General features: G+C 45.7%; 2 protein-coding genes across 2 annotated transcripts; one reads left to right on the plus strand and one right to left on the minus strand.

Moving 5' to 3' along the window:
• Nucleotides 1–990: 990 nt before the first annotated feature.
• LOC115675176 (bifunctional nitrilase/nitrile hydratase NIT4A) lies at nt 991–3,870 on the plus strand. The gene is made up of 5 exons (XM_030597781.2): nt 991–1,292; nt 1,388–1,567; nt 2,032–2,325; nt 3,000–3,281; nt 3,426–3,870. Exons 1-5 carry the CDS (start codon nt 1,133–1,135, stop codon nt 3,575–3,577), a joined length of 1,068 nt encoding a protein of 355 aa, XP_030453641.1. The 5' UTR covers nt 991–1,132; the 3' UTR covers nt 3,578–3,870.
• Nucleotides 3,871–4,109: 239 nt separating this feature from the next.
• LOC115675165 (uncharacterized) lies at nt 4,110–7,274 on the minus strand. Its single transcript, XM_030597774.2, has 3 exons — nt 6,376–7,274; nt 6,080–6,202; nt 4,110–5,739 (listed from the first exon to the last, which is right to left on the minus strand). Exons 1-3 carry the CDS (start codon nt 6,799–6,801, stop codon nt 4,390–4,392), a joined length of 1,899 nt encoding a protein of 632 aa, XP_030453634.1. The 5' UTR covers nt 6,802–7,274; the 3' UTR covers nt 4,110–4,389.
• Between the last annotated feature and the right edge of the window lie 3,850 nt (nt 7,275–11,124).

Genomic DNA, 11,124 nt, shown 5'->3' on the forward strand with positions numbered 1-11,124 from the left:
TGACATTTTCATATAGTTTAAGGATTAATTTGAACATATACTAAAAATTTATAAATCATTTTAAATAAATTAAAAATTCATGAACCGACCTTATACGTTATGCTAAAATTCAAGAACCATCTGTGTCATTTTTCATTTCTTTGATTTGGTTCACTGTCGAAAGGTCTAGAAACCTCCTGCGGCTGACAAAATATTGGGTACCCTCCCCAAGTGGTGCCATATCAGCAAAATAATAATCCATTCAGTGATGGACACGTGTCTCCGGGCCCACCTGTGTCAGCCAAATTTTCAGCCCACCTCTATTCTCTCGATCTCTCTCTCCTCCGCTTCACCCCTTTTCCCTTGTTTGACCTTGAGCCCTAGCCACCGCCATTGTCGGCCACGGCGAAGAGGACCCTCGGAGTCTCCGGCAACGGGCTCACAGCCGATGGATACTTGTCCCTTCGTGTGCCTCACGGTCAGGAACTTTGCGCTGAAAATCCCCGTCGCCGCCAAGCCCGCCCGCTCCACCTCCACCCATCGTCCTCCCCCTGCTTCTGCAAAATCAAGCTCAAGAGCTTCCCCCTCCAAACCGCCATGGTCGCTTGACCACGAGCTCGCGACCATGGTTACTCGAGGTCGAGCTCCGTGGCCATGGCGGCAGCGAGCCTCGGGCTCGCGCTCCGGTGCCGGCGATGGAGAAGACGTCGGTGACGCCGATTTGGACGAGCTGTTAAGAGGCACACCGTCTTCATCCGCTTTTGGTTTCCATGGTGAAGATGAGGAATTGCAGAGGAAGCGGCAGAGAGAAAGTGAAGAGGGAGTCCCGTGAGGGTCAGGAGGGGAGAGAGAAAGTGGGCCCCACACAGGAGAAAATATTTCTGACAGTAGGCCCGGGAGACACGTGTCCATCACTGAATGGATTGTTATTTTGCTGACATGGCACCACTTGGTGTACCCAATATTTTCTCCCTGCGGCTGCTGGAGCAGTTTAAGATTGAAGTCAGAAGAGACAAGCCCATCTCCACATCTCTCTCTCTCTCTCTCTCTCTCTCTCTCTCTAAGTTCAGACCAGACGGCGACAAAACTTAGCTCCGACAAAGCAAAACCCAAGCCGCACACGCGCACGAGCAGAGCGATACACAAGACAGCCATGGCGCTGATTCCATCTGACCCCATCGACGACGGCCGCTCCCTCCCCCTCATCGCCGAGGTCAACATGTCCTCCGACTCCTCCTCCGCCGCCGCCGCCTTCGTCCGCGCCACCGTCGTCCAGGCCTCCACCGTCTTCTACGACACCCCCGCCACTCTGGGTACCCTCTCTTCTTCTTCATCTCTCTCTCTGGGTTCGGTAAATTTGACGCCTTTTCTTTGTTTTTGCTCTTCTTTTTGTGGGATGTGGTGGCAGATAAGGCGGAGAGATTGCTGGCCGAGGCGGCGTCGCACGGGTCTCAGCTGGTCGTCTTCCCCGAAGCCTTCGTCGGCGGTTACCCCCGCGGCTCCGATTTCGGCGTCACCATCGGGAATCGCACGGCGAAAGGCAAGGAGGAGTTCCGCAAGTATCACGCCTCCGCCATTGATGTCCCAGGTACTAGCTAGTGCTACCACCATGTGTTCCTGAGCCCCTGCCCCTCGAGTGACTTGAACCAAACTCTGTTGACTAGAATCTGTTTTTATGGTTAGTGGGCGTGCGTTGGTTCTCTTTGGGTTTGTAATGGTAGTCCGTTCTCACCCAGCTGTGATGATTCGTAGTTTCCGATGTTGGCCCTCTCTTTGAGCTCTGTGGCAAAAAGTTGGTCGACTTCCAAGATTCGCAGTGTCGAAGCAGAGTCTCTTGTTTTATCTGTAGGATGATGTGAACTTGCGGCAACCTGGATACTCATAATCTGGGGAACTCGTGTCGAAACATAACGTTTTATGTTTCTGAGCTTCTTGAAATGGCTGCTTTGTATATCATGTGATCGTTTAATATGTCTGCTCTCGTTTGTGCCGTCCTTCCACACGGCTCTTCTTATTCCTTCCGCATATGTGCCGTGATTGATGCTTACGCAGGCCCTGAAGTTGATCAGTTAGCGGCGATGGCTGGAAAATATAAAGTGTACCTAGTGATGGGGGTGATAGAGAGAGATGGATATACATTATATTGCACAGTCCTGTTTTTTGATCCTCAAGGTCGTTTCCTTGGGAAGCACCGCAAAGTCATGCCCACGGCTCTGGAGCGTGTCATCTGGGGATTCGGGGATGGGTCGACCATTCCGGTGTTTGATACTCCGATTGGGAAAATCGGTGCGGCCATTTGCTGGGAAAATAGAATGCCACTTCTGAGGACAGCAATGTATGCTAAAGGTTAGCTATTCTGCATGTTTGCAGCTTGTTTTTTGCTTGACCGTGTCTGAAGTCAAACTACAATTCATCTCCCTGGCTCTTTTTTTTTTTTGGTAAGGTATCTCCCTGGCTCTTTCATCTCCATTAATAGCATATATCTGCTTTTCGTGACCTGGTGGACTTGAAGGGAAGTATAGGAATTAAAAAATAGACGCGCATGCCAACAATTGCACACTATCTTCTGAAAATTTGCTGCATGACACTATCTTTGATCTGTTTTTGCCTAATAGCCATGTTCGTGTTGACGTTCTTACTTCAGCATAGATTTTGTGTCCCAGTTGGATATGATAATGATATTACTCCCACCCTGGAATTCTTGGTTATAAGTTTTAAAGCCCATATTAGGATGTCAAATTGTTGTCCAATCCATCTGATCAGGCTTACTTTCATTACCTGCATTGATGTTGTTGGAACCAATTCTGGGGTAATGTTATCATAATCAATATTAGAATGTGATTCCATGGATTGTTGTCTGTCAATGCCTTGTTGAATTGCGAAACCTTCCTGCCTTCTGTTGAGGTTGGGCTTCCACAAGTCATAATGCTGTAACAGAAACCGCAATTAGCACAGGGACGATGTTAGCTATACTTGATGCAGGAAGGATTGAGAAATTCCAGTCTTCTTTTTTTTTGCAGGTGTTGAAATATATTGTGCACCGACAGCTGATGCCAGGGATATTTGGCAAGCATCTATGACACATATTGCTCTTGAGGGTGGATGTTTTGTTTTATCAGCCAACCAATTTTGTCGTCGGAAAGATTACCCACCTCCACCAGAGTATGTTTTTGCAGGAACCGATGATGATCTTAACCCAGATTCTGTCATATGTGCTGGAGGCAGTGTAATTATATCTCCGTCAGGAAATGTTTTGGCCGGACCCAATTACGATGGCGAGGCACTTATCTCAGCTGACCTTGGTATGCTCCTTTCATCCCGCAGCTCATGTGCACTTTAAATCTCTGGAACTTAGCTTACCAAGGAGATTACGATCTCATTTTAGATGTGAGGGCTTCAGTTTTTTACTTACGAGCTTGATTTGCTTATGGTGTAATGATGTGCAGACCTTGGAGAAATAGTGCGGGCCAAGTTTGATTTTGATGTGGTTGGGCATTATTCGAGGCCTGAGGTGCTTAGCCTGATCGTGAAGGACCATCCTAGTAACCCTGTTACCTTTGCATCAACATCCGGCAAGCCTGAAGGCCCTTATAAATAGGTTGTGTTTTCTTTCATGGAGCCAGGTCCGTATCATGGCGAATAATGCCGAGAATGTTGCTGCCAGTGGAAACCTCCTCATTGTTTGTTTCAAATTTTTCGACTTCATGGGCTATTGTAAATTCTGATTGCAAGCGACATTGTTCATAAGTGCTCTGCTTGATAGTTGAGGAAGCGATGCTATATTTCAGTTGCGCAGCAAACATGTCTCTACTCTGTGCAAGACAACTCCGTGTAATTAGTCTCTATCTTGGTAATGAAATGAGAACATTAATGGCTTTTCTCATGGATTAATTCAATCTTTTCTTTTGGAAGTTCAGTGACAAGTTCTCTTGTCGGCCCCCTGTTTTCGCCGCCGCCGCAGCCGCAATATTTTCCTGTTCCATTCACCTAGTCTTATTTCCACAGGCGGTTGCCCTATAACAAAAGCTGGCCCTCGCGCCGGAGAATCTTTTTGGCCAGTTGACAATGTTATGAGTTGTTAAGTAGCACAAAGAATGATGAAGAGCATATGTGGTGTCATTCTCTCATCATGCTGATCATAACCTCGTGGGGAAGTTTATTTAAGTTCTTTCCGGGCAGATGACATTGGTCTTACAAACTAAGACAGGAGCAACATCAACATTACTTAGCAGTAAGAACTGAAATTGCGAATTGGGATGTTTTTCACATCAGCACTAGACCCACAACACATATACAATTATAGTATCAAAATTCTCGAATAGGATTAACGCGAAGACATCATTTGCTAGCAATTTCTTAGTATTCCCTGCCTGACATGGAGATGAGTGCAAAAAGAAAAAAACTCTCTTTTTAATCCAGTCTCGCCTCAATTTCACATCCATTCCTCGTTCCCACAGTCCAACTTTCCATGCCATGATCTTGCAGAGGCAAGGCCTGGCTCCATGGCCGAATTGGACTGGCGAAACTCGACAACTGACGGTCCTTAAGGCCTGTGAGCGCTCTGTTTCTTCTGGTTTCGTCTTCCTTGTTGCTGTCCATTTTGGTCTGTGAGAAAAACTCTAATAGCCTCCCCGCGTCAAACCCGTTCAGGTTCTCATGAGTTCTGGACCCCTCGTGAAGATTCGTCCCTTTAGAGTTTCCTCTTCTTAAGGAAATGCTTTCCCATTGAATTTTGTCGGATGAAGATCTCCTCCCATTGACGTTGAACTCATTATCTACCGAGACCCTTTTCGAGTTCTCTTGATTACTATCATCGTGCGCGTAACTCCACTTGTAGCTCCTGGTGTTATTGTCCATGTTCAATTCGATCGAATGAAGATCACTTTCTGCGGATTCGTTTCCTTCACACTCCTCTCCATCAGCTTCTTCTTTATTCTCTCGGAATAGTTCATTTTCAGCGCGTTCAAGATTGATTTCGTTACTCAAGAAAGCCTCGAGCTCCTTCGCTCTCTCTGATTTTGGAGAATTCTCTTCTTTACCCATTTTGGATGTCATGTAGGCCTCGAGCTTGGCCCTTAGCTTTTCAACGGCCGCGTTCTTCTCTTCAAAATGGTACTTAGCCTCTGAAAGTTTCATCTGCACTCTCTCCTCACGCAGAACATCAGCTAGCTGAAGCATTTCCCTCTCCTTCTCCACCTCTTCGAGAACTTTGGCTGATTCTCTCTTCAATTCTTCCACTTGCGCTCGGTCCTCTCCAATCCCTGTTGCTAACTCGTCGCAGACCTGCTCCAATATTTCCTTAGCCCTCTTCTCGCTTTCGAGCTCCTTCATCACCTTGGAAAGAGATGACTTCATGCTAGACAGTTCTTGGCCAAGCTTTTTGTTCAGTCTCTCTGTTTGTCTTCTCAATTTTTTTTCCACGTCAACTTCCTCAGCCATATGTGAAATAGCGCTGTGGATTCGTTCTCGCTCCTTCCTTCTCCAAGAAGCCTTTTCTTCTGCGAAATGCTTCATGAGGAAATCAATCTGGTGAGAATGAGACCTCTCTTCATGGATCAACTGTTCAACCTGTGTGATGGAACGATCAAGCTCGATTCCTAAGGCCGAGACGAGGGCCACAGTCGGTTTGTGTTGCTTCTCAAAACCACCAACCCGAAAAATAACTTTCAGAAGCTCCTTCGACGTGGTTAAACTACTAACGACGTCCTTTAGACGAGTCCTTCTATCTTCGGTCCGGTTCTTGCCTTTGGGAGCTTCAATCTGCATTTCCCACCACACATACATGGCATGAATTCTCTCACCTTTCAAATAGAGACATACAACAGAGAGGAGAGGTTTCGTTTTATCTTTTCAGTTTATTCAAAATAAAGTCCAGTAAATTTTAAATGTCAAACATACTCGCGTGAAAAAAATGCAAATCGATTCACAGTAATCTCGAGTTCATTTGTTCAACTCGCAAAAATGCACAATTTAGCAAAAACTAGCGGCGATACTGTTCTTTCTGAACACGCGCATCAATCTCTTCCCTCATATATCCTTTCGCTAGCCTTCACAAATAGTTGGTTTATCAGCAACTTTGACATTTCAGTATTTTATTTACCTCTATCACACTGGCATTGCTATGCGAGTCCTGGCCTCCTTCGACGTAATCAGTGATCAGAAGTTTCTGAGAAACTGCTGACGATCTTCTCCGGTGATTGCCGCCTCCAGCTTGGCCCTTCCTCTGCAATCAACCGACAAAAAGTTTGCAATTCGCAAGAACTTCCAAAAACAACATCTGGGGCAAGCTACAATTCTCACGTGAATTGTCACATAAATATGGAACCTCCTCAGTCATGAATCAAACATAAACAAGTGGAGGAACACATCCATCAATGGAGAAAATTAAAGCCTGACCTCAAGCACAGGGCTGTGATTCGGATCGGACAACCGGGGGACCAAAGAACCAGAATGCGACAACCCCGCGTCCTTCTCCCTCCTTCTCGACAGCTTCTGATCCATCATCACATCCAAGTCGCTTCCCTCTCCGGGCGACGTCACCCCATTGATTTCCCAGAGAGTGGCAGCCAATTTCCTGGCAGAGACGGGCACTTCCTTCTTCACCCTACCGCCGCCATTCTGGGCCGCCAGGCAAGCACTCGGCACCATCAACGGGGGCGATTTCGCACCCGTCCTCCATGTGGGAACGGGAGTGCTCGACCCCGCTCTCTTGCCCACCAAGATCGCCCTCTTCAGCCTGTACCTCCTCACCAGAGACGACGACGACGAAGACGAGCAGCCCCTTTTCCTGATCTTGCACTGCCCTCCGTTCTTTCCCTCCATAGGGGGGGGAGGGAAGCTGCGTTCGTTTTCGAGAGGACCCAGAAACGGAAAAAAACCACAGAACAAAAACAAAACGAAACGTCGTCAGAATTCGAAGCAAATCTTGACCACGACCGCCCGCTTTCGCAAAAGCTCGCGAGAGCAGCACATCAGAACTTGACCCACTTTCAAGAATTTTTGAAAGAACGGCGGAGTGGGGCGAGGGAGGAAGAGGGATCGTGAAGGGAAGAACGTCTCAAAGTTACAGGGTGTGGGGAACGGGCCGGGGGAGGGGGGGTACGGGGTGGGAGTCGTTCGATCAATCTTTTCTTTTTGGCAACTCTGGGCTGTCACCTTGATTTCCTCAAAGAAAGAGACAATCAAAGATTCTTACACACACACACACCCAGCAGTCTTAAAGATCGCGGGGGAACTTAAGAAAGTGGTTTGGGTGTGCGTGAGGAGTGGGGCTGTCAAATTATTGGGGGTGGCGGTGCTATAGAGGAACTGAGAGAGCTTTGGTGGGTTTTTGGCCAAAAGATTCAGAATTCTGGAGAGGGAAAAAACAGGAAAGAAAAAGGGAAGTAAAGTTGAGGAGAGAAGAGAGAAGAGAGGAAAGAGAGAGAAAGAGAGAGAGTGTGTGTGTGTCTTAAGGATGGGCTGGTTTGCTCTCTGCATGTGGAGCTAATGATTATGTGGTAATCTACTCCCTAATCCTCGAATTTAATAAGCGGGCCCGTCCTTCTCGCTCAAGATTTTATCCCGAGTTTACTAAAACCGTGTGAATTATAAGAGGCCGTGCTCGCGAAAGCATGCGATGTTAGATTTGACACAAAGTCGAACCGCATTCAAAAGGATGCGACGTGATCTTTTCGCTTTGAAGATCATTTTAATTTGAAATTATTATTATGGAATCGGGCTTTTTTTTTAAGCTGTCGGTAACGACGGGATGTCCGACAAAAAATTGAATATTATTTTTTTTTAATATGGGGGGAGGGGAGGGATTACTGCGACATGACGCAGCATTAGTAGAGAGATCTTCGTTTTAGGAGGGGTGGGGGCGGGGGGCGGGGGTGCTGACGTGGAGTACACGTGGGCAAAGCGCAGTCAAATGGGAGACGTGCATTGTGTTAAGCTTTTAAGAATCTTGACCGGGGTTCGGCGTATTAATCTTGTCCCCCCTAATTGGAACTGCCCAAATCTCTTCAATATTTGCATCCCCGCCCAAACTCCCCGGTATTTTCGCCCAGGCCCCTCCAATCGACGCACCAAAACTTCATGTTGGTACTTCCATCCCCACGATTTGTCTTCGACAATTGCTATGATCAATAACTTATCTGCCTCCTTGAAGGCTACTCCAATGAAAAGTATGGTATTGACGGAAAAAATTAAATATTATATGTTTTTTTTGGGATAATGACACAAATAGTCCCTGAACTTTGACTCAATGTGCAATTTGGTCCCTGAACTTTTAATTTGTTCAATGTAGTCCCTGAACTTTAACACAATGTTCAATGTGGTCCCTGAACTTTCAATTTGTTCAATGTGGTCCCTGAACTTTCGGTACATGTTCAATATAGTCCCTGAACTTTATAAAAATGTTCAATGTAGTCCTTCCATTTATTCAAGTTCAAGGACTATATTGAACATTTTTATAAAGTTCAGGGACTATATTGAACATGTACCGAAAGTTCAGGGACCACATTGAACAAATTGAAAGTTCAGGGACCACATTGAACATTGGGTTAAAGTTTAGGGACTACATTGAACAAATTAAAAGTATAGGGATCAAATTGCACATTGAGTCAAAGTTCAGGGACTATTTGTGTCATTTTCTCTTTCTTTTTTTTTTAGTCGGCTCGTGAAAAATAGATTTTTCGTTCATTATGGAGAAAGAGAAGTCCTTGATAAGATAAAAAAAAATAAGGAGAGAGAGAGAGAGTGGAAAGGAAGCCACGAAAGTCACGGAGTGTATGACGAATCACATGGAAGGGCAGAAATCTCGTTGCCTAACATTTGTCAGATTGAATGCTTGACTTTGTGTTTATGTTTTTTGTTGAGGGTGTATGTAGGTAGGCTCTAGCAAAACCTAACCCTAGCATGTGCCTCTTTTCACTTTGAATGAAAGAAGGCGAACATGGCCCCTCTACCAGATGTGGGTTGCGTCCCACAATAATAGCTCACATTATTGCTGTGCTTTGTGGAGAGATTTCGAAAGAGAAAAAGGGGAGAGGAATTTGGATATTTTTAGAAGAATAGAAAATGATTTTTGTGGGTTTGAACGCTTTTGACGCCTAGAGAAAAGGCTGCTTCCTTAGGGCTTGATCGACCCTGGTGTCCCGACTTTTTCCTTTTGTTTTTTTCCCCCATCGTCGAATCCTACTCTGAAAAATCACCAAACCCACTTTAACAAAGAGGAGCATTTCTAATGGCGCTAGGAGTAGGAGCTTTACTTTGCACAACGGGGCAACACATTTACTCATTTTATTGTGCTTTTAAGGATGAAAGATTACGGAATCATAATATTAATAATATGCATCTCGGTATGCCGGGAAAGCTAACATGAGATTTCATATCACCGTAAATCGATCAGCGCAGATACACATATATATCCCTGCCGCTAGGAAAGCTAACATGAGATTACACTGTCGAGTTCGAAGTTTGATAGGTTTTCGACTCATATATCCCTTCTGCCTTTGTTATATCTCTAACTCTTCAATTGCGTGACAGATAGATTCGTTGCACGTTTTACATTTTCCAGAATTGAGGATCGGCTCACGCAATGTGAAATGAGAGAATGATAAATCCGACACGCATCGTGACTCGTCCCGTAATAGTCCGAGCTTTTTCAAATTTCTTTTTTAAAATTTTCCTTTGAGGGCGGGGGGGGGGGGGGGGGGGGAATGGATGTGGTAACAACCATGATGCAATTATAGGGAGGAGCATACAAGAGATGCAAAAAAAAACGAAAAAAAAAACTCAAATGAGAATTGGACCACCAAGAGGGAGAAGAGGGAGGGAGGAAGAGGACCAAATGGCAAATAGGAGGAAGTTGGGGGAGGAGGGGAGGAAAAGTCGGGGTACGAAATTTTTGGTAATAATTGCCGACCGTCTCCTAATCGGTGCCAGATGAGAGCCACGCCTGGCTGGCTGGGGGCTGGGGGCTGGGGGCTGGGGCTGGGAGGGAGAGGCCACGAGGTGGGTCCCCACCGCCCCCACCACCCCACCCCACGGGCGACTAACGGCTCCATTTTCCCATTTTCTTTCGGGACTTCTTTTCGGAAATCATTGAGGCGAACCGTCCGTAAATTACGTCGACGTCTTTTGTTTCGCTTGTCGTCGGATTTTTTTTATTATGGCCCTTGGCGACATAATACGACGTGATTTTGTTCAGCTTTAGATGCTTTGTCCCATAGACAAGTGCGCAGCGTGTCACATCGATTATCGCTACTTTGTGATCAACACGGTGATGATGATGGGACAACAAATGGGAGCAGAGCTCGAGATGATCGCGTCGACACGACATGGTTAATGTACCTTTTCTGCGTAGTTTGAGCATTCTTTGTGCCGTGTTAATCTCGGGAGCATCGATATTTGAAAGTTTTTGAGACGTTGGAAAGCCTTGGAGTGGCATTCTTTCAAGGATAAGAGGTAGGTGCTATTTTTGTCTTGGGACTTGTAATTTGAATTGAAAAGAACTCAATCATAAAAAATAAAAATGAAAGAAAACAACGTAGAAGCAATACCGATAAAAGTTTCGAATTGGTATTCTTAAAACACATTTGCCCCGAATTCATTTTATCTCACAAAAATCTCATAACACATTTACTCGAAATTAATTTTCCTCTCACAAGAATTTCTTGCGTGATATCTCCGACACAAATCCACTCTCTAAGATTTGAGTCAGTGTATCAGCTCGAGATTTCTGTTAGGATAAAAGTTAGTTTGGAATTTTTGATGGTATCAACAAAAAAGAATGTATGAAGATCAAATGCGACTCGATTGCCTGTATTGCTCGGCACGGACAACTTTGTGGCGGGGATGCGAGCTTAGATTTCGATTCGCGTCTTATCCGACCCGTAATTTTCACGCGTATTTATTGTGATTTTGGAGTTTAGCAATAACGGGTCTTTTTGGGTAGATTTAGGAAGAAAAATAATTAGAGTGGGCCCACGTAAGGCCAAGGGACACATGGCCTGCCCATGAAATGGGCCGACATCGGGCCACATCCGGTTCAAGTACGATTTTGGGTGGGTTATGGGTGGGCCCCACCGGACCCGCTTGACCCGTGGGCCCACCTCCAATCAGATGGGTTCTTCTTCAGCTTCGAGCTTCTCTCTCTCT

This window comes from Syzygium oleosum, unplaced genomic scaffold (assembly GCF_021117445.2).
Source record: "Syzygium oleosum isolate NSW1041296 unplaced genomic scaffold, Sole_v2.1 Sole_v2.07, whole genome shotgun sequence".
In the NCBI taxonomy this organism is placed as follows: domain Eukaryota; kingdom Viridiplantae; phylum Streptophyta; class Magnoliopsida; order Myrtales; family Myrtaceae; genus Syzygium; species Syzygium oleosum.

Bases quoted from the DNA above. Each gene is read 5' to 3' on its own strand.
- LOC115675176 (XM_030597781.2), top strand. From the start codon at position 1,133: ATGGCGCTGATTCCATCTGACCCCATCGACGACGGCCGCTCCCTCCCC. The intron at 1,293-1,387 runs GTACCCTCTCTT...ATGTGGTGGCAG, and splicing joins CGACACCCCCGCCACTCTGG to ATAAGGCGGAGAGATTGCTG. The intron at 1,568-2,031 runs GTACTAGCTAGT...ATGCTTACGCAG, and splicing joins CTCCGCCATTGATGTCCCAG to GCCCTGAAGTTGATCAGTTA.
- LOC115675165 (XM_030597774.2), bottom strand. From the start codon at position 6,801: ATGGAGGGAAAGAACGGAGGGCAGTGCAAGATCAGGAAAAGGGGCTGC. The intron at 6,203-6,375 runs GTCAGGCTTTAA...GGTTGATTGCAG, and splicing joins ATCACAGCCCTGTGCTTGAG to AGGAAGGGCCAAGCTGGAGG. The intron at 5,740-6,079 runs GTAAATAAAATA...TGGGAAATGCAG, and splicing joins GCAATGCCAGTGTGATAGAG to ATTGAAGCTCCCAAAGGCAA.